Source organism: Myxocyprinus asiaticus, chromosome 33 (genome assembly GCF_019703515.2).
Source record: "Myxocyprinus asiaticus isolate MX2 ecotype Aquarium Trade chromosome 33, UBuf_Myxa_2, whole genome shotgun sequence".
Taxonomy (NCBI): Eukaryota; Metazoa; Chordata; class Actinopteri; order Cypriniformes; family Catostomidae; genus Myxocyprinus; species Myxocyprinus asiaticus.
In genome coordinates this window covers 2682709-2710397 of record NC_059376.1, presented here as the reverse complement: position 1 = coordinate 2710397, position 27689 = coordinate 2682709, and the positions used below count along the sequence as shown (strand labels likewise).

The window sequence follows — 27689 nt, the reverse complement described above, 5'->3', positions numbered from 1 at the left end:
CTGTTTATGACCTTACACCGATAAAGGAACACCGTTTATTGCGATTATATGAACACGCATTGTCGGTTTATTATGCACAATCGTTGTAAGAATGTGTATGTAAACACACTCAATTTTGGTTGGATTGATAAGGGCATGTCACGCAACCTGTCCATGTTTGCATCTGTCTAATTTGACTAGCTTCTCTACCAAGTGACAGACCAGATTTGTTTTGGTTTGGACCAGAAGACAGTGGAGTTTGATTGGATGAGTTAGGTTAGGTTTGGACATCAACAAAAAAAGATGTGGGAAACATTTTCTTCTCCCTTTTAAAATCTTAGAAGCCTAATTATTTTGCGATCCTAACTCTGTACAAAAATGGTTCGTTGCATTTTATGTGCATTCAGCATTGTTTTTTTTCCTGCTGTCTGCGACCTGAACATTTCTGAGCACATTTTTGGTCCACGACCTGAAATTTGAGAACCTCTGCTCTAGATCACTACCTGTTCACTCTAACGGTTCTTTCTTCTCTCTGTTTCACTCAGGCATTTGGACAGGCTCACTCAAACCACAGGAAGGTGGCGGCGGATGGCGAGAGCCGCGAGGAATCGCTCATCCAGGAGTCGGCGTGTAAGGAGGCATATTACGAGCAGCGCATGCAGGAGCTGCAGGCAGAACTGCGGCAGGCACGGAACATCCTGACCAACACCCAATCAGAGAACGAGCGCCTGTCCACCATCACTCAGGAGCTGAGAGAGGTCAGTACAAAACACGTGACCATGATAACAAAGCCACATTGTGAGCAGCTGTACATTTGTTTGGGTCATGAGCTGCGTTGTGATGCTGGAGATGAACACATGTGAATCAAGTGAAAAAAATCACATCACGTCTGGTTAGGGACATTCACATTCTGTATAACATTTCAATACACAAATCCTAATATTCGCCAATGAGTGCAGGACGATGTCATCAATGTTTTTGCTCCGTTTTTCCAGAAACTTTTATTGTGTACATGTTATAGGTGTACTTGGAAGTGACAGCAATGATCAGTCATGAAAATGTTGATTGATAATGATCATGCCTGAAAACGCTTTTCAATAAATTCAGAACATTTTGGTGTGTTTTCTGTTGAGGGGTTTGCCCTTGCACTTCTTTGTTTTCCTCATTTGCTTGTTCCATTCTCTCTTTTTCTGCAGTAAGATCTTAAATCCAGACTGGGTTAAGCTTGGCATTAACTTTGTTTGAAGGGAGTTGCTTGTTAAGCAGAGAGGAATATCACCCTGAAAAAAAAAAAACCTTTATATTGCTGATACACATAGTGTCTTTCTCCTCGCTCACACACACACACACACGCGCGCACACACATTGAATAGCAGTGGAGAATAGCAGTATTAAATTGGCAGGTACTCTTGAAACGTTCCCAGGACACTTCTGAATTCATTATCGTGTGTGAATGTGTGTGTCCATGGTGTGAGTGTTTCAGTCATTGTCACATTCAGCTTGCCATGAGAAATAACTAGTTGCTGTGGTGTGGGTGTGGATGAGCGTAAATCTTGTGTTTGGTGGGGTGAAACTACCTCCACCCAACCCTCCAACCCCGTCTGTTGTCTCGCTGTGTTGTGTCAAGAGAGGATAATGAACCACAGTTGATATTATGAGATGTATTTTGGCATGAAGCAGAGCAGTGAGCAAATATGGAGCTGTAGAGATGGGGGAATAAATAGGGAGGTGTAGAGATTGAGGGATGTACTAAAATTAAGCCTCTGATTAAGTACATTAACTGATTCGGTTGCATATGTGGAAAAAAATATTAGTTTCTAAAAAACAAATAGTTGCACAAATAAGTGCAATTACCAATAAGATTGCATATTTGTCATTATGAAATGCACATTTGACAGCAAAGCATTGATTTTGAGTCAGGACACAAGTGTAAATTTACTGATATTAACAACAGTTACATGTGTAAAAATTAGATTTATATCCACCTAATTTTTATAAGGCTAAAAAACCTGATAGATTGGTCCAAAATAATTATGAAAATTTACCATAGCTTCTCCATAGTTTAATAGTGGTATTTCCAGGAAGACCATGGTAACCAAAAGTAAATCCATGCACAGCATCTCCGTGGTTAGTAACTCCTAAAAAATAGAGATCGACCGATATACATTTTTTAAAACCGATATGATAACGATTATTGTTTGTTTACATATCAGTAACTGGATATGTAGAACAGATTTAATTTATTTTTATTTCATCTTTATTTTACAGAGAAAAAATGTTATATTACAATAATAATCACATACCATATTTGATATATAATAATTACAACAATAATAATAGGCAAAATAAATTGACAACGTCTGATTTCAAATGGAAAACTTAAATGAACGACAAGTGAGTCATTGCATGAATGTAATTGTCCATGTTCACTACAGTTTAAAGGTTTAGGTGTTGTTTAATAGGCTAAATACAAATAGTTAAGTACAGTATACTGAACATTCTCAGGAAAGTGAAAAAACGTAAATACACTTCGAATAGAATCCATCCCAAAAGGCATCAGAATTATTAATAATGTTTTGTCGGTTTCTATAGTTTTCTGTATTTTTTACAGTGAGCAGCACATCTGCAGTCTATCTTGCAGCAAATGACATGCAAATCTCATCAGTGCTCTCGTTGTCTCCCGACACAAAGCTATGTAAGACACGTTTATTGTGACACAAGTACTTTGCCCCATGAATGTCACTGCATTACCGTGAAACTTTTACTCGAACGGTGTCATGAAATAATTTCCACAGAGCTGTAATTCCGTAGATTATGATTCATAGCGAAATAAAGTTTAATAGTAAATGTTCATATAATTTAGGGAATTTTAAAAAATGTGGATTTAAAAAAGTGGATCTTGTTAAAAGCTGTGCTGGCATACGGTGGCCATTCTGGCATATGGCCAGTCATTCCTTTTGGAACGTGCATCAACCTGTACAGCAACTAATAAACATAGCCAACAGAGAATTAAATTAAACCGTCATATTTCCAACATGCACTCATCCAAGGCTCTTCGAGTTGATTAATGTGAAGTAATGTTACGTCTTTGGGACTTTGCAGGATTTGTTTTTACGTGAGTTCATCTCCGTTTCTTAGCGCTTAAACTACACATCAAGCATTTATGTAACACATCTCACTAGAGCATGAATGGCTGTTACGTTTGAAAACATTTATTAATTCGAGCAATACATTGCAAAAGCAAGTTACTTTACCTGTGGAAAACCCCCAGCATTGTTTTTTCTCACATGCACTGCAACAATGGCCGACTTGTGTGCAATTTCAGAAACTTCCGCTAGATCCCGCCAGTTATCGGCGGATCCGATATTACAAAAATGATATCTGATTAAAGAAAAATGCTTGAATATCGGAAAATATGAATGGATCACATGACTGCATCACATGACAAAAAATACATAATCGTTTTCAGATATATCCATTATCGCTGTCCACATTACAACTTGAAGACAGCTTTTTCAAATGTATCCACTTGGGAGAGCATTTTGTAAAGCTCAGTTTTCGCTGACAAAAACACCGGCCAAAACGTAGAGAAAAAGATGCGTTTTCAAACAAAAGCTTGTTAGTGTGGACTTGGCCTCAGATTTCATTTTTAATACACATCAGTGGTGCGATGGCTTAACGTGTACATAATATTGTATTTTCTTCATTGTTAATTATGTATTTGCTCTGCTTCGTTATGAAAAGAGAAGTGTCATACATGTGTATTCTAGTCAACTACTCTTACACTTGTTAAATAGCAGGGATTTTATGATGATACTACCCAAAAATAAACGTATTTATATTTATAAAAGTCATCTTGAATCAAAATAAAGTGGTATTTAGCAAGAGCCCTACGGTAAGTGAGCGCACATTTGGTGCAAGTACCAAACGCAAAAGCCTCCTTTTGGAGAGTGTGTCCAAAATATTTGCACATGTAGTAATTTGCGCAATTTTTTTTCTTTTTTAGCAAATCACCTGCAAAATGCCTATGGCACAAACAAACAATTTGATGGATTGCACAAGCAAATAAGTACCCGTTTTTTGGGATCTTAGTATATTAGACTCACGGAGCACTTGACGTTTCTTATACGTAACAGAAAAGTGGTAGCGTATAATCTAAGAGAGTTGGCCAACTCTGTAGTCACACCAGCAGAATAAACGGTTCCAAAATGCTGCCATTAAGTCTGCAGCCCTGTATATTGAAACAACTTACTTTTTTATGTCTGTGTATGACACTATGACTGTTGCCACCATGTCAGTCATGATTTCCTGGTTCTCATGTCCATTAAACACACATTGAGTAGGTGTTTTGTGTCTGTGTCTTACAGAACAGTCAGATGGTGGAGCTGCAGAGGTCACGTCTGCGTGATGACATCAAAGAGTTCAAGTTCCGTGAGTCTCGACTGCTGCAGGACTACAGTGAACTGGAGGAGGAGAACATCACCCTGCAGAAACATGTGTCTGTCCTGAAACAGAGCCAGGTGACAGCCAGCTGCTTCAACATCAAATTGAAAGCATCCAATGAGTCTCTGGATTTTTCATTGATGAATTTAACAACTCTGTGCTGTTATTTGAGCATCACTCAACAGCTGGAGTTGGGGAGTAGTTATCTAAAAGTTGGGATGCACCATTCTGGTACCTGGATCTGTATCAGCTCCGATGCTGACATTTTTAATAGGGATGCACTGATACCACTTTTTCTTTTCCGATCTGATTCCAATATCTGAAATCCCAGTATCAGCCGATATCAATCCCGATCTGATACCACTGTTGTTTTTTGCATAAACCGTTTACAATATCAATAACTCACTGTGTGGAATTGGGAATACTCTTTTAAATGTGAAGAAACACAAAGCTCTAACTACACATTATTTCAATATAAATGTGCAGTCTATTAAAGGAGACCTATTATGCCCCTTGATGTCCCCAGGTGTCCCCAGAATATGTCTGTGAAGTTTCAGCTCAAAATACCTCACGGATCATTTATTATACCATGTTGTAAATGCCTCTTTTTGGGTGGAATCAAAGCACGCTGTTTCAGTGTGTGTCTCTTTAAATGCAAATGAGCTGCTGCTCCTCACCCCCTTTCCGGAAGAGGGCTGTGCCTTTACAGCTCGTACTTCGGATACTACAGCAACAACAAATCAGAACCACTTTTAGTACAACTCTCTTATGTTCACAGAAAACGTACATCGTTTTCAAAAAGACAATCACCTTACTGTATTGTGCATAATAAAGGTGCGGTTATGAATTATACAGACAGTAAGCATAAAAATAACGACATAGCTCTGGTCTCCGTGAATACAATCAGAGACAATGATAATTTTAGCTGCATTAGCCGTGGAATCAGCTAACAAGCACATTCAGAAAGGCGATTTGCAAACATTCACAAAATATAAAGTGTGATACTTACATCTTCAGGATATAAAGATGGAACATGAACAGTTGGTACTGATCCATGCATGAAAATCAATTTTATATTGACCCTCATTCACAAAGCAGTCCGGTGTAAAATGATTTGCACAATTATTAATGTGTTTTGGGGCACATTTGCTTCAAAAACAAAACTTGTCCACTGCGTCTTCAGTGGCTCAGATGCCGGGAGTACATGAAGACTCTTATGTTCACTTTTACAGCCAACAACAGAACACTTATGACGCTTACGAAGCTGAGACATTATTCTTCTCACCGTAGCTGCTCCAGTGTGGAAAAAAATGGCAGACTGTGTGTCAATCACTCAGGGGAAGATCTATGATAATAGGGTGGAGTCCGTCACCAGTTGTGGGCGTGGCCTGCTTTAAAGTGACATCACTTTAGAGCAGATACGAAAACCAGTCATTTTGAGACACTGTTTTAGATTAATAGAAATATAAGAAAGAGGAGTGGGTGGACTTTTAACATTGTAGGGTGGTTGTGTACACACACTGCCGACTCACATTTATGTTCAAACACCATGTAAAAGTGAATTTTGCATAATAGGTACCCTTTAATGGTGCTTTTATGGTTCTTTTATGTCATTTTTCTAGCTTGATGGTAACGACCATGACTAACACACAGTATCCGATTTGGACCGGGCTCCTCTGACCGAAAGCCAGTCCGTCTAAAAACATTAGTAGCAGAGCTGATACCGATCCAGGTATTGGATCAGTGCATCCCTAATTTTTAACCAGATCGGATTTAGGTCAAATCCGATACTGTGTGTCTGTGAAAGACATACAAAAAACAGTGTGCTTATTAAGTAAATTAGAGCTGTTAATTAATTACATGGTATGCTGATTAATCAGATTTTTAGCAATTAATTGCATATATAAATATTTGCTTAGATAATTCAATATATAATGATTAAATAGTTTTAAACAGTTATATTTAAATAATTATAAGTTTTATATATATATACACACACACACACACACACACACATATATATATATATATTATAAAAAATTATAATTGACAAAAATTAAAATGCATTATATTATTTTGGCAGTCAAGTAAAGCATTGATAAGACAAAGCAAAAAATGGCTTTAGAATCCAATATATTGTTTATTAGCATATTATTGAACATAAGCCAGTCTTCACTTCCAAGTTCACAGCAATCCGTTTACATTTGAATTCATCAATGTTTATTGTAAGGGCTTTTCTAAAGACAGTGTGCACTGCATCAGACGGACGCTTTTGGAGCGTCTCATTTTGGTTGCGTTGCATCATGTAACATACCATTTTTAGGTCGCTGTGTCAAGTTTAACGTAGTTTGAAAAGTAGTTAGAAAAGATCTAGATTTTGAATGAAAAGTGAATTAAACTACTGGGAACTAGCCTACAAACACAAAATCTTCCTGGACTATTCCACCATAATAACAGCCAGAGGCTTTTAAAATAATTTTGTATAATGAAATGTTAATATTTAGTAATAATAATAATAATAATAATAATAATTATCATTATTATTAAAAATATTACAATAATAAGTTGACTGGGTTATAAAAAAATTATTGCGTGATTGAGAAGTGGACTGATATCCTATTAGGAGGTGTACTGAATTGGAGGTGTACCTGTGGATGTATTTTAAGGCCTACCTTCAAACTCAGTGCCTCTTTGCTTGACATCATGGGAAAATCAAAAGAGATCAGCCAAGACCTCAGAAAAAAAAACTGCAGACCTCCACAAGTCTGGTTCATCCTTGGGAGCAATTTCCAAACACCTGAAGGTACCACGTTCATCTGTACAAATAATAGTATGCAAGTTTAAACACTATGGGACCACACAGCCATCATACCACTCAGGAAAGAGACACATTCTGTCTCCTATGGATGAACGTAGTTTGGTGCGGAAAAGTGCAAATCAATCCCAGAACAACAGCAAAGGACCTTGTGAAGATGCTGGAGGAAACAGGTAGACAAGTATCTATATCCACAGTAAAACGAGTCCTATATCGACATAACCTGAAAGGCTGCTCAGAAAGGAAGAAGCCACTGCTAAAAAACCACCACGAAAAAGCCAGACTACAGTTTGCAAGTGCACATGGGGACAAAGATCTTACTTTTAGGAGAAGTGTCCTCTGGTCTGATGAAATAAATATTGAACTGTTTGGCCATAATGACCATCGTTGTGTTTGGAGGAAAAAGGGTGAGGCTTACAAGTCGAAGAACACCATCCCAACTGTGAAGCATGCGGGTGGCAGCATAATGTTGTGGGGGTGCTTTGCTGCAGGAGGGACTGGTGCACTTCACAAAATAGATAGGATCATGAGAAAGGAAAATTATGTGGATATATTGAAGCAAGATCAGCAAGGAAGTTAAAGCTCGGTCACAAATGGGTTTTCCAAATGGACAATGACCCCAAGCATACCTCCAAAGTTGTGGCAAAATGGCTTAAGGACAACAAAGTTAAGAAATTGGAGTGTCCATCACAATAATTAATCAGATAGAAAATTTGTGGGCAGAACTGAAAAGGCGTGTACGAGCAAGGAGGCCTACAAACCTGACTCAGTTACACCAGTTCTGTCTGGAGGAATGGGCCAAAATTCCAGCAACTTATTGTGAGAAGCTTGTGGAAGGCTACCCAAAACATTTGACCCAAGTGAAACAATTTAAAGGCAATGCTACCAAATACTAACAAAGTGTATGTAAACTTCTGACCCACTTGGAATGTGATGAAATAAATAAAAGCTGAAATAAATAATTCTCTCTACTAGTATTCTGACATTTCACATTCTTAATATAAAGTAGTGATCCTAAATGACCTAAGACAGGGAATGTTTTCTATGATTAAATGTCAGGAATTGTGAAAAACTGAGTTTAAATGTATTTGGCTAAGGTGTGAGAAAACTTCTGCCTTCAACTGTATATAGTATAAATTTACATTCAATTTAATGTCACACTATTTGTTTAACCCTTATGAAAAGTAACCATGGTTTTACTATATTGTTGTAACCATGTTTTTTAGTTGTTGTTTGTTTTTTGCGTAAACCAATATAATTAACCATGATTACTGTAGTATTCATATAGTTGACTGTAGTGTTTTACTATAGTAACATTGTAGTAACCATGACTGTAGTAACCATGGTTAATTTTGTGGTTACTATGATTTTACTACAAATACCATGGAAGCGGATGTCACCCTAATTAAATGTGTAACTATCAGGTGATATTATTGAGTTCTGCAATCGGAACTGATTGATTAGTTGCGTTTTGTGTGTTGTAGGTGGAGTTTGAGGGTCTGAAGCATGAAATTCGTCGTCTGGAGGAAGACACTCAGTTTCTGAACAGTCAGTTGGAAGACGCCATCCGCCTGAAGGAGATCGCTGAGAGACAGCTCGGAGAAGCACTAGAGACCATCAAGACTGAGAGAGAGCAGAAGGCAAGAGTACATTTACATCTGCTTGAGACACAACTTCTCTGAAGCATTTGAGCTTGCAGACAAAGTGTTGTGCTTTGGCGTGTTAACAGTTGGCACCTTCTCGAAGAACGTACTGTATTTTAATTCTTCTGTAGCTTTGCTTTGTGTACATATCCATTGCCTTTAACAGTACATTTCAATCACTGTTGGACATCAAATCCTCTGCTGTGGTCAATGTTATCAAGCAGGTTTACTTGCTGATTGTGACTTGGTACTCACTCTTGTGTATTGAACTATTTGAAACTTAAAAACACTGTGCTCAACTTAAGAAAAACAGTGTGACACGTACGTTAATTGAGCAACAATAATGCATAGAAAACCCATAGTACATGTTCATAAACTTCAGTAAGTGTATACCAGTCAACAAATGCACCTGTAAATGCCACACGTTTAATCGCACAATATTTTTTCTTGTTAATATAGGCTGCTTTGAGAAAGGAGTTGTCTCAGTATATGAGAATCGGGGACTCGATGTACCACAGTCCTTTGAGTATCTCCCTCGATGGACTGAAGTTTAGCGACGACACGTCAGTCGAGCCAAATAACGACGAACCCATCCACAGCTACGAGAACACTTTTGACAAGATCACCAACGGCGATGACAACCGCGTTTCCACGCCCAAAAAAGGAGAGCTGTTCCACCCTTCCTCCAGCCTCGTGGACAATCTACTGAGTGAACTCAACATCTCTGAGATACAGAAACTAAAACAACAACTGCTGCAGGTACAACATTTAATATTTATTTTGAATTTATATATATATATATGCTAGAGCTGTTGATTTAACATGTTAATTTAGTGTGATTAATTATATTAATAATTAATAAATATTAATGCCCCCTGATTTTTTCAAGCATTATTTCAATCAAACAGCCATTGTAGCCTCAAGTAGATTCAAAATGTTTAAAGCAAGAAGTGCAAATAACAGTTGAACATACAGTAAAACAAATCTTGCTTAAAACAATAATGGTATATTTTAAGGAAGAATATTTAATCATTTTCATTCATATACACCAATATAAAAATGCATAGTAATAAACAGCAATGTTTACATATATACTGCATATCTTTATTAAAACAATGTAATATATAAAAAATGTCACATGGAGAACATTTTTGAGCGATAATTCATGGAAATGAATCGAACTTACCAACAATGTAGTAATTTTTGCTTCTGAATTTAAACCTTGTGTGACCACATGTCCTTCTGTGTGGACAGTGTGTTTTGTCTTCACTCTACGCTATTGTAGGAAATACAGTTATACCCAGTAAAGAGAGCAGTATGCTACAATGATGACCAGGGGTCAAAGCTGAAATTTAATTAAGAGAGAGAGAGTTTACTGAAGACAAAGTTCTCCACATTTCCAAAGGCAATAGACAGAAACAGAAAATGAGCTGAGGATCTAACCTCAAACTAACTTAGATTACAGAAATAACAGTAATTATAGGCATATGCAAATTAATTGACTTATGAGTACAGAGATCTGATAGGTGAACAGTACAGATTATTCTAGAAGTCTTACAGCCACGGTGTTCTATTTAACTACATGAATGCAATCATTCAAAGATTACATTTTTAAATCACTAAGTCAAGTTGGTAAACAGAAATGGGACAGAGGTGAGTCTTCTCTTTAGACAAACTGGGGTCTATCTCCTCTGACTTAGTCACATGATTCTCAGAACTACAAATAATCCCTGCAATGACATCATTAGACAGAACACAACAGTTTTTTCAAGGTTGTCATGCCTCACTGGGACACAGGCCTCATCCAGCTGGAACAAATTAGAACAATATGTCCAAATGCAATGGAGCAAAGTTAGGCAGAAATATACACCGATCAGCCACAACATTAAAATTACCTGCCTAATATTGTGTAGGTCCCCCTCGTGCCGCCAAAACAGCTCCAACCCTCGTCTCAGAATAGCATTCAGAGATGATATACTTCTCAACACAATTGTACAGAGTGGTTATCTGAGTTACCATAGACTTTGTCAGTTCAAACCAGTTTGGCCATTCTCTGTTCACCTCTCTCTTCAACAAGACATTTCCGTCCACAGAACTGGCACTCACTGGATGTTTTTTGTTTTTGGCACCATTCTGAGTAAATTCTAGAGACTGTTGTGTGTGAAAATCCCAGGAGATCAGTAGTTACAGAAACACTCAAACCAGCCCATCTGGCACCAACAATCATTCATGGGATTTATCTAATCAGCCAATCGTGTGGCAGCAGTGTAGTGCATAAAATCATGCAGATACGGGTCAGGAGCTTCAGTTAATGTTCACATCAACCATCAGAATGGGGAAAAAATGTGATCTCAGTGATTTGGACCATGGCATGATTGTTGGTGCCAGATGGGCTTATATTTGAATAGGTAATATGTGAGTAAATAAGCTTACTAACATGATTTTATATGATAGGGTACAATGGGGCTAAATACTTAGTTTATCTTGTGTCATATTGTAAATATGGGGAATACTTGAATTACTCTCTCTCTCTCTCTCTCTCTCTCTCTCTCTCTCTCTCTCTCTCTCTCTCTCTCTCTCTATATATATATATATATATATATATATATACAGGAAATACATATATAATATAGTGTATATAATACACTGATGGCCAAAAGTTTGGAATAATATATAGATTTTGCTGTTTCGGAAGGAAATTGGTACTTTAATTCACCAAAGTGGCAAAAGTACCAATTTCTTTCCATAAGAGCAAAATCTGTACATTATTCCAAACTTTTGGCCACCAGTCTATATATATATATACAGACACATGGACTGACAACATTAAACATTTTAGCTTCAGTCTTGTGTTGTGTATGGTCAGTGCTGTGTTTGATTGGCTGACAGTTGGACTGCTTAAATCCTATTAGTGGAAGATGTGTTTAGCCTGTAAAGCTCCACCCCCTTCTAACACAAAGAGCTGTCAGCTCAGCCATCTGCTGGAAAGTCAACCTACAAACTCTGACCTTTAAGAGCCATCTCCATGGACATGGCTGTGCAATGTGTGCCAGCCAGCTCACAAAGGCTAGCTTTTGAAAGAGCATGTCTGTGTGTGTCTGTGTGTGTGTGTCTGTGTGTGTCTGTGTGTGTCTGTGTGTGTCTGTGTGTGTCTGTGTGTGTGTGTGTCTGTGTGTGTGTGTGTGTATGTGTAAGCACACACTCAAGCTGAACAAGTAGTGTTCCTGAGCCATAAGAATGATTTGAGACAGATGCCTTGTGTTTATAAGTAACTAACATGAGCTGTAGCCAGCAGCGCTGTCAGACAGCTTTGCATATTTATGGTTGTTATGGTAACCTGACCATCACCCACCCCTGGGCATTGTTATTGATCAACCAAAAAATTATTTCAGACACCATAAAAGAGCAGCTGAGACTATGTGCTTGCTAGAAAACACAGTATTTTAGATAACTGAATGGAAGTATAGTGTTAAACAGCAGCAGTACAATAAATATTTTGTCGACTCCTATTGCTGCGTCTACAATTCAGTGTGACAAATGAATCATTTTGTGACACTACAGCACTACTCATTGGAAAATGAAGCTCGATACTGAAAAAGCTACACTGTTAGCTGAACTACCGTCATGCTACTGAAAAATATAGTTATGTTGTGTCGCTACTTCTAGTTAACTACTTCCCAACACTGTTGCCCTAAAGTGAACTTCAAATGTTCAGTGATGATGGGTAGGTGCCATGATGTTTTACCACATTTCTGAGTCATGTCGGTGCAGGTTAATGCAGATCAAAGCCATCTTTCTTTTTCATCCTGCGGCTTGTTTCGGAGATTTTGCTGTTACTAAATTACAAATGAACTTCAGATGTTTACGCTGGAGAATAAACGTGTGTCTTGCTCTGTACTTGCTTTTATGCTCGATACTCACTGAAACTAGTTTTCTTCTGTGATGTGAAGGATATTTTAAGTATGGGATGATGTACAGTCAGCTGGCCATTATCGCAAAATAAACCCGACAGGGCGACGAGGACCACGGAGGGCACTTGTATCACCTTAGAGGGGGCTATTTTGCAATTATGACCAGCTGACTGTACATTACTCTGCTTATTACATGGCTTCTTACTAAATAAATAAATGGACGTAAAATAATAATTTAAAGAAGAATTTATTTGATTTGAGAAGAAAGAGAGCGCACAGTGAAATCAGAGACAAAACTAGCACAGCTAAGAAGGAAGTGATCCGTGTATGTTGCGTTCATTCAAGTAAGAAAACAGCTAATTTCTCATGTTTTTTGCTATTAACAATTTTTATTGATTCTTGTGTGATATAATATATATATATATATATATATATATAAACAAAATATAAATGGACAGAATCAACTTTAACCCCCATTATTTCCCCAACCCCACCCTGTCCTTCAACGAACATCCCTGTGGTCAAAGCCTAAATTACACAGTGCACACATAAACAAACAAACACAAAATATTTGAGAGAATCAAAAATATAAAAATCAACAAACAAAGAGAAAAGAAAGAAATCCACAAAGAACAGAATCCACAATTACTACCACAATTTTGTCTCTCTTCACATAGTCCTCATTAAGAGCCTTCCAGAAAGGACAAATACCTGTCCCATTTCTTACCATATGTGTCCAATCTGCCAAGCTGTTTATATAACATCTTTTCAAGTGCCACCACCCTACCCAATTCGGTGAACCATTCTTGAAATGAGGCCGTGCCAATTGACTTTCATCTTCTAAGAATTATTTGTCTGCCATTCATTACTCTAGTTTGGACCCAGCTTTTTGTATATTTGTCACATACTTTAATAACCGCCCCTTCACCCAATATACATAGTCTGGGGCAGAATGAAATTTGAGGAACGTTACAGATAAAATTCTGGACTCTTACCCAGTATTCTCGAATCTTAGCGCAGAACCATAGAGCATGGGCCATGTCTCCATCCTCCAACTGACATCGCCAGCAGATCGGTGTGTCCTTTAAACGAAGCCTAAACAATCTAGAGGGAGTTAAGTGAAACAATGCAAAATCTTAAATTGAATAAAGCCGTACCCTTGCATCCCTAGACATAGGTATAATATTTTTTTTTAATCCTTTCCCTCACCCCATCCTCCAATACCAAGTTCAGATCTCTTTCCATAACCTCTTAAGAGCAGTCAAGGCCCCGTCACCAAGACTTTGAATCAACGAGGAGTAATACACTGACGCTTCATGACCCTTTCCAAAGGCCATGAGCACCATACAGAGGGTGTCTGCAGCTTTAGGGGGCTGTGAACCCTAAAGTCCCCAAAAATAGAACAAAGTAGATGGCGCAACTGTAAATAACTGAAAAATTGAGACCTAGAAATCCCAGAATTGCTGCATTTTATATTTTCAAATGATCTCAAAGCTTCATTTTCATAAAGGTCACAAAGTGTAGCAACACCCCTCTCCATCCATTCTTTCCAACAAAAGGGGGACTTGTTAATACATAATTTGGGGTTCAGCCATATGCTTGAGGAAACATTTAAGTAAATATCAAAATTGAACATACGGGAAACGTTTGTCCATACTGAATGTAAGTGTGAAATAATGGGATGCATTTTTACTTCTCTAGTTAGTTTGATAGAAACTCTTTGCAATGGTGAGATTGGGGCAAGGACCGCTTGTTCAATGCTGTACCAGGGAGAGGCCCTCTCAGGTGGAAGAGACCAAAGGGTCAGGTGTCAAAGGTTAAAAGCATAGTTGCTTTTGTTCACTTGTTATTGCAACTGTCAAACGTTTGGAAGAATGTTAATGTTCTTAATTAAACATTCGATTAATCCATCTGCAGAGCTGTATTGTGTTGAACTCTTATTCTGATGGATGTGATTGAGGCAGGACAAATGACATTGCAGGTTGACCAATCACGTTTCAGATCCACACACATGTGCAAATCAAATATTCAGACTGTGTAATGAATTTTTTATCCATGAGCAATTAAACCTGAGAAATTTAGCTGATTTCTTTCTTTTAAATTTTTAAACAAAGCGAATAAAAAGAGAAGAAAAAAAATGTTTTTTTTTAAAATGAAAAACCAAAATTCAAAGCATTATTGATTTTTTATTTTTTTTATTTTTTTTATTTCGAAACAAAAAGCAAATTAATGCAGTGTACACAAACCTTAAGCACTTATTATATATATATAAAATTTGACCAGAATGCTGCAATCTACCAATCACAATCAGGGATTCCAGAGAGCAGTGTTATAATGCTAAATAATATTTATTACATCTAAAGAGCACAAAAGTCTGCACTCTAAAGTGTCATTCCAGACAAGTATTATGTTCTATTTCGGGCTTGACCTTGCCAACTCAACATTGATTTTGGATCGGTTGTATTGTCGAGAGAGGACAGTGTTAGTGAAATACCATTATCAGCACAATCTTTATTGAGTGCAAAAGCATGACATCGAAATTAAGTTTACTGCTGGTGTGGTTTGGTGGTAAAAGATAGTGAAACCAATAATGAAAATGTTGTCATTTACTCAACCTTCAAACCCATATGATTCTATGGAACACAAAAGGAGATGTTAGGTTAGGAACTGACACCCTCAGTCACCTTTCATTGTTATGAAAAAATATGCAATGCAAGTCAATGAAGTTTGCATTCTGCAGAACATTTCTCTGAAAGAAAGTCATATGGGTTTGGAAAGACAGATGGATGATATCCCTTTAAGTCTCAGGACTGGTAAACAGATGTTGCTGGTTTGATCCCTTCAAGGAGCGCGCCGTAAGCCATCACCATTGTGCCCATAATCAAACACTTAACCAGGTTACTCCTGGGCGAATTAACCTGTAATAATTTCTTGGTGCTGTTTAATGGAAGTGCACAATAATAAGGAAAGTGCACAAAATAAATCAAATTTGTGTGATAGTATTTGAAAGCAGTCATGTGTCAGTCAGACAGTGTGCATCTATCGAGTTGAGTCAGTGCTATGTTCTACTGGTACTGCAGAAACACTGGTATTGTGACATCTTTTTTATTTTAGTATTTAGCACTTTTGACATCACCACAGCCCACTAATAACGTTATACCGATTGGAACGCCTACTAGGGACATCCAGTGACAAAGTCGCTGGCAGTGTGGACAGGGCTTAACAACATGTCAACATTTTCCAACAAAAGTGAATTTATAGGTGCCATGGAGTTAAACTGTTGCTATATGTTGCAAAAAAAAGAAGGTATTTATCATATTTCATGGTCAAAAAGCTCCATGGTAAATGTTAGCATGGTCAAAATTGCCAGCCGGAATAATCCTTATTGTTGACAGTCTAGCCGCCCTGGTTGTGTCGTGTTAAATAAAGGTTCTTGTCTATTCTCACTGAACCATATCTGATATTTTCTTTATCGTTTCAGGTGGAGCGAGAGAAGGTGACGCTACTGTCAACACTGCAGGATTCTCAGAAGCAGCTTGAGCAGGCTCATGGAGCACTATCTGAGCAACATGAGAAGGTCAGCCGTCTCACCGAGAACCTCAATGTTATGCGCAAGCTCAAGGCCAACAAAGAGCGCCAGTCCGCTCTGGACAACGAGAAAGAGCGCGACAGCCACGAGGATAGTGACTACTATGAGGTGGACATCAACGGCCCTGAGATCCTGGAGTGCAAGTACAAGGTATAGTGAAACATTTACAATCTTAATATTATTATCTTACTTGTAGCGATCTCAGAGTGATACGACATGTTGTAAAGATGACTAGCAATGCCCAGATGACCAGTCTGATATCCCTGGATGTGCAGTTGTTTTTTCGAAATATCAGACCAGTAGTTGGCACAACTGACCAATCCGAATCAAGTATTCCAGAGAGCAGTGTAATAAGTATTTTAATGCAGCTAGATTATAGCGTGATGGCTCGTGACTTACTGAATCATAATATATGTGTCACTGAGCATTTCTTATCATGAAGAAAATTGGCAATACGCAGCTTTATTAATAAGAGAGAGATTGTTTTTTTGAGAGTTAAAGATGGATTGAAGTGAACAGAAAGGTGAGAGAGGGTAGTCTTCACCCCATTATACACTGCAACAAAATACATTTTTGATTTGTTTTTGTTTGTTTTCTAATATAAATATCTAAAACTCCTTTAAAACAACGTACATTTACTTTAGCAGCTATATTGCAGAAGAAAAAATTGTTATCTGAGAATGTTGAATATAATATTAAAAATACAAATATTTTAAAATATCTAAAAATCCTTTTAAAAAAGATACATTTACTTGAGAAGCAGCATATAAGATATTTAGACTTGCTTTTAGAGAATAGATCTTGAATATAAGTATATTTTGTCTTTACTGCACTCGCAGAAGTGTAACCAAGTGAAAAAATACACTTCTATACAAAATACACTTATATTTAAGATACATTCTCTTAAAGTAAGTCTAAATATCTTATACGTTGCTTCAGAAATAAATGTATCTTGTTTTAAGGATTTTTAGACAATTTTAAATGGAAAACAAGACAAAAACACTTGATAACAATAAAAAACATTTGCAGTGAATTTCTTTACTGAATTAAACTTAATAAAAAGTATTTTTTCTCTTTAATTCAGTGAATGTCATTTAGAGGTATTTTTAAAAGATGATTTTGTCCTCTTTATTGTTAGTAAGCACATTTAATACAACCTTTTAAGTCAGGGCACATGCTGAATAGTCAGATAAGACCTAATGATTAATCGTTGCAATAATGCAGAATAGTTGAATAATCGTTCAAATAATCGTTAGATTAGTCGATTATCAAAATAATCATTAGTTGCTAATGTAGAGCACTCTAAATCCATGATGGTCTCAAATGCAGCTGCCTACAGTATGTTGACAGTAGACAGCAAGTTAGCTCACTAGGGTTTGGATCAGAGCCATGAAGTTTGACATGCTGCACTGTTTGAAACCACAGGTTGCTGTGTCCGAGGCAAGTCAACTGAAGGAGGAGCTTAAAACACTGAAGGCGGAGCATTCAGCCTGTCAATCACAGTACAAGGAGGAGCGGGTGCAGCTGGATAGCCAGGTGGCATCTCTGAGTGCTCAGGTCACTTCTTTGGAGCACAGCAGCAGAGCGGACCGCGAGCAACTGGCACAACTCGAAAAAGAGCTTCGTCAAGCCAGCGAAGTGGCGGGGGAATCCCAGGGCAGCCTTAACGTAGCACAAGACGAGCTGGCCACCTTTAGCGAAGAGCTCGCCAACCTGTATCACCACGTCTGCATGTGCAACAACGAAACGCCGAACCGCATCATGCTCGACTACTACCGTGAAGGTAAAGCCGGAGTTAACGGGACGCAAATCACAGGTCGGGCTAGTCCTGAAGGTCGTGGCCACCGCTCTCCCATCCTGCTAACGCGGGGTCTGTTTCCTGCTGCCGACGCCAGCGATGGAGCTTCTTCTCCGGTCTACTCCATTCCGTCCCCAACGGCTGATCCTCGCAAGGAGCCCATGAACATCTATAACCTGGTGGCCATCATCCGGGACCAAATCAGGCACCTGCAGCTGGCTGTGGACCGCACGACGGAGCTCTCCCGCCAGCGCGTGGCGTCTCTGGAATTGGGTCTCGGGTCAGACCGAGAACAGGAGGCCAGCGTGGAGGAGATTCTTAAGCTCAAATCGCTCCTCAGCACCAAGAGGGAGCAGATCGCTACACTGAGAACCGTCCTGAAGGCAAACAAACAGGTGAGCATGAAGAATTTCAAAACCACCACTTGTCACATCTTTGCCCTCATCACTTCGCTAATATCCAGTCATTACAATACCGGAAGTATTTACCATATAAAAATAAGGATGTAACGATGTAGACGTTTTTGGCCATTAATGATAACTGATAATCAACAGCATGTTGTGGATAATTATCGAATTATTAAAAATGTATTAAGTAGGCTCTATAAAATGTTTCAAAATCTATCTGAAAAAACTGTATATCTGACAGTGAATGGTCAGACTAGATGACTAGCTTTTACATTTGTGGGTTATTCTCAGAAATGTGTGTGCCATTTATGATAATGCTATGCCATATTTTTATCATTTCATTTGAAAAGACTACTCCTGAGCTTTCATAAAAATCACATGTCCCACCTAATAAAGGCCATTAATGTAATAAATATTCATCCTAAACATAATAAAGGCCATAAATGTAATAAATATTCATCCTAAATGTAATACAGGCTTTAAATATAATAACTTTATAATCCTAAATGTATACAAATGCACCAAAAGTGTGTTTGGTATCTTTAAAGGGATAGTCCACCCAAAAATGAAAATTCTGTCATCATTTACTCGCCCTCATGATATTGCAGGTGTGTATAACTTTCTTTCTTCACCAGTACACATTTGAAGAAAATTAGAAAAATATCTCAGCTCAGCAGGTCCTTAAATTGCAAGTGAATGAAGATTTCTCTTTTGAAGCTCCAGAAATCACAGACAGTCAGCATAAACATCATCCATAAACCATAAACATTTTTCTGAAGCAAAATGATTGCTTTTGGTGTGAAAAATATCAATATTTAAGTACTTTTTTTAACTCTAAATTATGCTTCTGATCTGCAGTGGTAAGTGTGTGTGACGTAATCGCATTGGCATTTGAAACACGCGAGAATTGATGCATGTGCATCACAGCCGGTAGAGCAGCGCTGTTTACAAGTGAGGAGGAGGAACACTGTACAAAAGCTTGGTTGATTTTGTTTTAGATCTGTATTTATCTGTTTCTTTACTCACAATGGTGCGTTTGTGTGCTTATTCTGGATGTCTCAACCGAGAGGAGAACGTGAGATTCCTTCGGTATCATGGCAACGCGAATACGTCACATGAGAGACCGCTTGGACTCTACCCTCTCATGAAGCTTACCCTCACATTGGATTATAGTCAAAAAGTACTTAAATATTGATCTTTTTTTGCACCAAAAGTGATCATGTCACTTTAAAAGACATTAATTTAACTGCTGGAGTCGTATGGATGACATTTATGCTGACTGTCTGTGATTTCTGGAGCTTCAAAAGAAAAATCTCCATAAACTTGCATTTTAAGGACCTACTGAGCTGAGATATTTTTCTATTTTTCTTCAAATGTGTTCTGCAGAAGAAAGTGAGTCATACACACCTGGAATATCATGAGGGTGAGTAAATAATGAGAGAATTTTCATTTTTGGGTGAGCTATCCCTTTAAGGTAAGCTAGTTTGAGTTTTTGTTTGCATATTTTAGTAAATACACTGGCGGCCAAAAGTTTGGAATAATGTACAGATTTAGCTGTTTTGGAAGGAAATTGGTACTTTAATTCACCAAAGTACCATTCAACTGATCACAAAGTATAGTCAGGACATTACTGATGTGAAAAACAGCACCATCACTATTACATTTTATTATTATTTTTTTTTTTTATCAAATCTAGACGGCAGCCATCACTCCAACACCTTATCCTTGAGTAATCATGCTAAATTGATAATTTGGTACTAGAAAATGACTTGCCATTATATCAGACACAGTTGAAAGATATTTGGTTCGTTAAATGAAGCTTAACATTGTCTTTGTGTCAAAAATGGCAAAAAAGAAACCGCTTTCTCTAGAAACTCATCAGTCAATCAATGTTTTGAGGAATGAAGGCTATACAATGCTTGAAATTGCCAAAAAACTGAAGATTTCATACAAAGGTGTCCACTACAGTCTTCAAAGACAAAGGACAACTGGCTCTAACAAGGACAGAATGAGATGCGGAAAGGCCAGATGTACAACTAAACAAGAGGATAAGTACATCAGAGTCTCTAGTTTGAGAAATTGACGCCTCACATGTCCTCAGCTGACAGCTTCATTGAATTCTACCCACTCAACACCAGTTTCATGTACAACAGTAAAGAGAAGACTCAGGGTGCAGGCCTTATGGGAAGAATTGCAAAGAAAAAGCCACTTTTGAAACAGAAAAACAAAAAGAAAAAGTTAGAGTGGGCAAAGAAACACAGACATCGGACATCAAATAATTGGAAAAGAGTGTTATGGATCTTAACCCCATTGAGCATTTGTGGGATCAGCTAGACTGTAAGGTGCGTGAGAAGTGCCCGACAAGACAAGTGCTACAGGAAGCGTAGGGTGAATTGTCACTGAGTATCTGGACAAATTGACAGCTAGAATGCCAAGGATCTGCAAAGCTGTCATTGCTGCATGTGGAGGATTTTTTGATGAGAACTCTTTGAAGTATATATATATATAATGATTATTTGCTATTTTTTAATAGCTAATAATAGTTAGTATAATGATTGTTGATGAAGGTAAATTGTATAGTTTATTTGCTTTGAATACAGTTCAGTATGTTTTAATAGTTTAATTTTCAACTGTATCCTTGATTTTATTAGGATTAACATACGGGTTATTTAATTTGAAAGTTAAACTAATGATAAATTGTTCACATTTACAAAGTACACTGATGTAATCTTGTAGCACTAGGTAGTCACCTTATTCACAGTAGCACCATCTTTGATTTTTAATGGGAATGAAAACGAGGCTGTGAGGGATAGGCTCATCGTCTCTTTATGGACTGTAACAAAAAGCTTCTAGATCACATGTAATTTTCCAAAACTCATGTTGTCTGGATTTTTTTGTCTAATGAAATTTTCATTGTCTGCCAGCGGAACGATCCAAAAACACGTAAAAAAAAAAAACTGTAAATCTATCACGCACAGCCTTGTTGTTTCAAAGATGGCGCTGTTGTGAATAAGGCCAATAAATGGCCTGTAAACATTATAACTGTAATTTACTGTATAAATGGTTCATTGGTGTAAAATGCCAGAATTATTACAGTTAGAGCCTTCATTTTATATATATATATATATATATATATATATATATACTGTACATATACATAAAACTTTATATTATGGCCTTTATTACTTTTAGCACCAAATGTTATTACAAGGGTTGAACAGAAGCAGAGTTTAGTTTGACGAGACCAATATAACCATAACAATATATGACCATAATAAATTACTTAGTTGTGTTTGAACTATGTTGGCAATTACAGTATGATACCACTCTCTTTAACGTGAAAAAATAATTCTGCATGTTCTCAGAGAATACTTAAAAAATTAAAAAGCTTCATTGTTTAGTTTCCATCCAATTTCAAAACCAACATTTATTTATTTATTTATTTTTTATTCTATTTAAGCAATACAAATCTAATGTAAGTGAAGAATGGGGATGTACCAGTGATTTTGCAATAAAAATCAAAAACAAGCTTTAATAAAAAACTGAAGGAAAAAAACATGAAAAAATGTGATTTGTTTTAAAACTGTTTACCTGTCGTTTAACTGTGGTGTTTATTTCAGACTGCTGAAGTGGCGCTGGCCAACCTGAAGAGCAAGTATGAGAATGAGAAGGCCATGGTGACTGAAACCATGATGAAGCTTCGCAATGAGCTCAAAGCTCTGAAAGAGGACGCCGCCACCTTCTCCTCACTCAGAGCCATGTTTGCCACTCGGTATGAAACACATTTATCAAAACACACACAACAATACATTTTACAACTTCATTGGCCACTTGTGAGATTAGTGTAAGTCAGATGGCCCCTGTATAAGTGAGCCGTTCTTGGCCAGAATAATTAAGTTCATATCACACTGAGAATCGTGCTGTTGCTGAATCAGCACTCTTGGAACACCACTTGGCCAATCAGATTCGTTGACCAGAACAAGCTGTTGTATAAGACAGTATATGCACCAGACTTTATGCTGACAGTCTGGCTTGCAAGACTAATGCAGAGATGACGTCATTAACGCAGCGATACATCCTACATCTGTTCGGAACCTTTAGATCCAATAAAGAGGAACTTTTAACTAGTCCTCCCAGTGGTTGAGACCAGTACTTCCAGTGTGTTTTGTGCAGATGTGTGGCAGGTTAAATACTGTTAAGTCTTCCTAAGGGACTATAAGCCATGACAGGCCTCCTGACACACACACATGAAGAATAAGTGTTGTCTTCTTAACCTGCAGTGAACTCAGGAAAACAAACTTTTTTTTTGTCACACATCCCACATCTTTAGATATTCTGTAATGAGACTTGGTTATGTGCTGCAGAGTTGTGACTTTATTTCTGGATAATTTCACTATAATAGTCTAGAAGAATGGACGTCCCACTTTTAGTGTAGAAAGCTTTTTTAATTAGACAATCCATCAAAATCACAGTTTTTAAAAAGTAGTTTAAAACGTAATCAAAAATCAAATGTATGTCACTCCACAAAAAATGCACCTATAATGAGTTTTTATAATGAGTACTTGTATTAAAATGAATGGGAGAAACTGGAACACCCAATATGGCTGATGTAAAAGGAAGTCCTTCCTCACAAGTAAAAGAGCCAATCACCTTTTAGATACAGACATGGCCTGTCAATCAACTGGCGCATGTGCATTAGCTGATCCAGCCTGAAAAGTAGCGTTTTTTTAGCGTTATCTGAACTGACAAAGCACAATTTATGATTCCATTTTTGTCAGATTGTACTGCGTATTTATAATATGTTCTTTGATTGTAATCTTGACCAACTGTGTTGGAGATTTCAGTCTTTCCCCATTCAAGTACATTGGCACTGCACTTGTAAGCCGTTTGTTTACATAGAAAGTTGCAGCTGCCAAGTGGACTGACTTGCCTTAAAAGGGTCTTTGGTAATTTCCAAAGCTGTCAACTGAACACAATCCAGTGCAGTGTAAAAAGGAATTTTCACCATAGGAGCATTTCAAGTTTGAAGTACAACCTGCATGTTTTTATGAGTCCCAGTCAGCAGGGGGCAGTCAGCGGAAAATGAGTAAAGGAGCCTTACACACAGTAGGACACGTTCTTGCACTCAAAGACAGCTGGGCAGAACACAACTCCGTACGCAGGCGTCTTGAAACTCATTTTTCAAAGTGCATTCAAACTGCATTTAACTTGACAAGGTGTCCTAAAAATGAGGCATTTATGGATGCTGAAAACCACTGAAATGCGACACAGCCACAGTGTGATGCTCCAAAAAGAGTCCATTTGACGCATATGTACATAGACCAACAAAAATAGTGCAGACAGACACAAGGTGTCCTGTGAGAACAGCCCTGACATAGTGAATATTGATTATATGCAATTAATTCCCATTAATATGATTCAATATTACCTGAATTCTCATGTAATTTAGTATAAAATTTCAATGAACACTTTTTCTTTTATTGACAGCCCTAGAAATATCTGATGCATTTCTTAAAATCCTATCTGCACTATTATTCAGATAATCAATCTTTTTAATGAACTGAATCCGATTAAATACTAAAAGTATTTGAAATAATAGGATGGCACAGTGTGTTTCTACAGTATGTGTTAAGAAAAAATATGCATCATAAATAAAAAGATGCCACTGAAAATCAACTCCATACTGCCCTTAATAAAAAAAGTACATTTCTGACTCTGCCTCAAACTCTTCACAAAATGGTTTAATCTTACCATTTGATTAATTTAATCAAATGGTTGAACTTACATTTAATCATTCTTTAGCGCTTGCTTCAAAGTTTCCTAAATGTTTCTTCTCAGAATATGATGGATTCAAATCCAGTAAGAACACGACGCTTGAGTTCTCTGTTTGCATACGAGACTTTTTAATCATTATTTAAAGCCACCACTGCTCTTTGTCATCTCAGAGTTTGAGGTTTTGCACTGGTCTGATCAGGGGTATTAATATGCTAATGAGGGCAGATTATCAGGCAGGGGGCTGGACGCTGTTTCCCACAGTCTCAAACAACATCAGTCTTTGCTGTTGTTGTACTGCTACACCTATAATGAACTCAGAGATGTAAAAAGAAAAGAAAAGAAAACATGTAAAGAATATGTCCAGGTCATATTTCATCCCAAAATTGTAATAAATAAATAAATACAATTTTGCTTAAAAAAATGAAGCCTTTTACTGTAAAGCAAAATAAATTATCATTCTTATCGCTGTTATGTGGAAAAAAAACTATTTATACATGGTAGTAGTTGATGTACTGCCTTTTAATGTATGCTAATTTAATATATATATATATATGTTTACAATAATATATAAATTACAGTAATGATAATCTAATGAGAATTATCCTTGAGGAAAATGAGAATTAAAAAAAAAAAAAAAATCAAAAGTAAAACATCCCGTCACGTTGTGGTAATGAGAATTTGGGGGAAGTCTTGCTTAATTATCTTGAATAATGTCACATTGCAAAAAATATTAAAAATATTTTAAGACATCTTAGTCTTAAAAATGAAGAGTTGCAAGAAACCTCAAGTTATGAAAACCGGTAACGCTTTATAATAAGGTTCTTTTCCTTAACATTATTATTACAATTATTGCAATTGTTCATTGGTAGTTAATGTATTAATGTATTACCTATTAATGTTAACAAATTATTAGTATATGTTGAAATTAACATTAACTATGATTGATAAGTGCTGTAAAAGTATTATTCATTGTTAGTTCATGTTAACTATAGTAGGTAAATAATGCAACCTCATTGTAAAGTGCTAAAGAAAACCCTTTGTGACAATATACTGATATTTTTGACTAAGGATTTTAAACCTTAAAGGAATATTCCAGTTTCAATACAAGTTAAACTCAATCAACAGCATTTGTGGCATAATGATAATTACCACACAAATGTATTTCGACTCGTTCATCCTTTTCTTTTAAAAAAAGCACAGATCTGTGTTCCAGTGAGACACTTACAATGGAAGTCAATGGGGTCAATCTGTAAACATTAAAATACTCACTGTTTCAAAAGTATAGACACAAGATGTAAACAATATTTGTGTAAACATGATTTTACTGTGATAAACTTTGTTGCCATGGCAATGTAACGCTGTAAACCTTAAAATCCTAAAAGGACTGTAAAAACGTTGAATTAAACAACTTTAAAGCTCAAATAATACATGAGTTTTATAAGCTTCACATTTCTGCATTTAAACCTCCAAAAATTGACCCCATTGACTTCTATTGTAAGTGTCTCACTGGAACACAGATTTGTGCTTTTTTAAAAGAAAAGGAGGAACGAGTCGAAATTAATTTTTGAGGTAATAAACATTATGACACAAATGCTGTCGATTGAGCTTAACTTGCATTGAACCCGGAATATTCCTTTAAGGTTTTTCAGCTCCGCTCAGATTCTTAAACACTTCCTTCTCTTTTCAGTTTTCAGTTATTGTTGTTCTCACACACTGTTCATAGTTACTTTGTGTTTTTTTTTTTTTTGTGTTTTTTTTCTTGCATTCTCGTGTGTAAAACTGTTCATTCCCACATTTTGGAAAAGCAGCTGAAGTGAAATTGTGTGAAGATGTGTTTCAGAATAAAATCCCACACAACTCCTTTATACCGCCGTTTCTTGCTCTCACGCGCACAAATACAGCTGCAAAAGGGGTCTTGTCCAACCCCCAGCCTCTTTTCCCGGGAAAAAACAAACCCCCACTGCACCCTCCACCCCCTGTTCCCAGGGGCCGATTGCTAATGAAGCTACACTGATTCTATTGTGAGGGGCCGCGTCGTTACGTGTACAAAACCTCAATCTCATCCTCAGAACCGCAATATGAGAAAAGACATCAATTTTTAACAAATATTTCATTTTATTAATACAATTATTTTTTATTTTAATTTACCAGGCAATGTAAATCAAAATACTGCATATTTTGTAGTGATAATTGGTGTGTGTGCTGACATGCACTGCTTAAAGCAACAAAGTCATAATTGCAGTTTCATTAAGGTGTGGCTGGATCCTTCATCTGTCTGTTCACATGCATGTGAATAATGTTCCCTTCAGCTCACAGACTCATTAAGATTAAGATTTGTTGAAACAGCATTATGAGCACTTTAACGAATGGGTTCACATCAGACAGGACAAAAAAAGGACTAATATTTTTCTCTGGTTCAGTCATTTATAGAGAGGTGAAGGAACAGAATCAGGCTTTTCTATTTACCCATATTCTGTGTATGTACATTATTCAGTTTAATTCCTGTATTATGAAGTTTCTAACAATACTCACATTTCACACATGAGAAGGAAAAGTTATCTAAGAAAAAAAAAAGAAAGTTGCATGTATATTTTGCAACTGAAAAGTTGTAGTTATTTATTTTGTATATACATTTGTGTGTGTGTGTGTGTGTGTGTGCGCGCGCATGTGCGTGAATGCCATGTTGTTGGGCGTGCACCATGGTATTCTTTGAAGTACTTTGGAGTACCATGTAAATACTGTGGAACATGAATATCAGAGTATTATGATATAAACATCTGATACCATCATACAGATAACACTTGGCGCACTGTCAATGTCAATTGTTCTTGAACACAAAGTGTTAAATGCAAGTACCAAATGGAAGTGTGCAGAGGCCTGGAAATATAAGCAGTAAGCGTCCTCTAGTGGTTTTATTTATAGCACAAATAAATAGCAGCTCACTGGAACAGTTTCATTGAGTTTTTAGGCAAGCCAAAGTCCTCTCTAGTGAAGTACAGTAGGCACTTTTAGAAAAATAAACTCTTGAAACACACTTTTCACACTCTCGCTAGTTTATTTAAAACAGTAGTTTATCTTTACTCACCTTTGTGCCATCTTAAACTCGTATGACTTTCTTCTGCGGCGCACAAACATTTTAATGGAGATATGATGTTAGATCCAAACAATGCAAGTCCAAAACTTTGAAGCTCCAAAAAGGACATAAAGGCAGCAAACATTAATCCATACGACTCAAGTGGTTTAGTTCATGTCTTCTGAAGCGATATGATCGGTTATGACTCTCGTCCACACTCTGTGCAATGCGTCAAGCACAAGGAAGTGTATCAATC

General features: G+C 37.1%; 1 protein-coding gene across 2 annotated transcripts in view; it reads left to right on the top strand.

The window, feature by feature from the left end:
• LOC127424010 (protein bicaudal D homolog 2-like) overlaps positions 1–27689 on the top strand; it is a 57937-nt gene that overhangs the window by 22110 nt on the left and 8138 nt on the right. For both annotated transcript variants that reach the window (XM_051668768.1, XM_051668767.1), the window contains exons 2-8: positions 525–737; positions 4347–4499; positions 8722–8877; positions 9340–9639; positions 16273–16530; positions 17806–18573; positions 22206–22357. In XM_051668768.1, the coding sequence (XP_051524728.1) occupies positions 525–737; positions 4347–4499; positions 8722–8877; positions 9340–9639; positions 16273–16530; positions 17806–18573; positions 22206–22357 (2000 nt within the window). The remainder of the gene's footprint in view (positions 1–524; positions 738–4346; positions 4500–8721; positions 8878–9339; positions 9640–16272; positions 16531–17805; positions 18574–22205; positions 22358–27689) is intronic.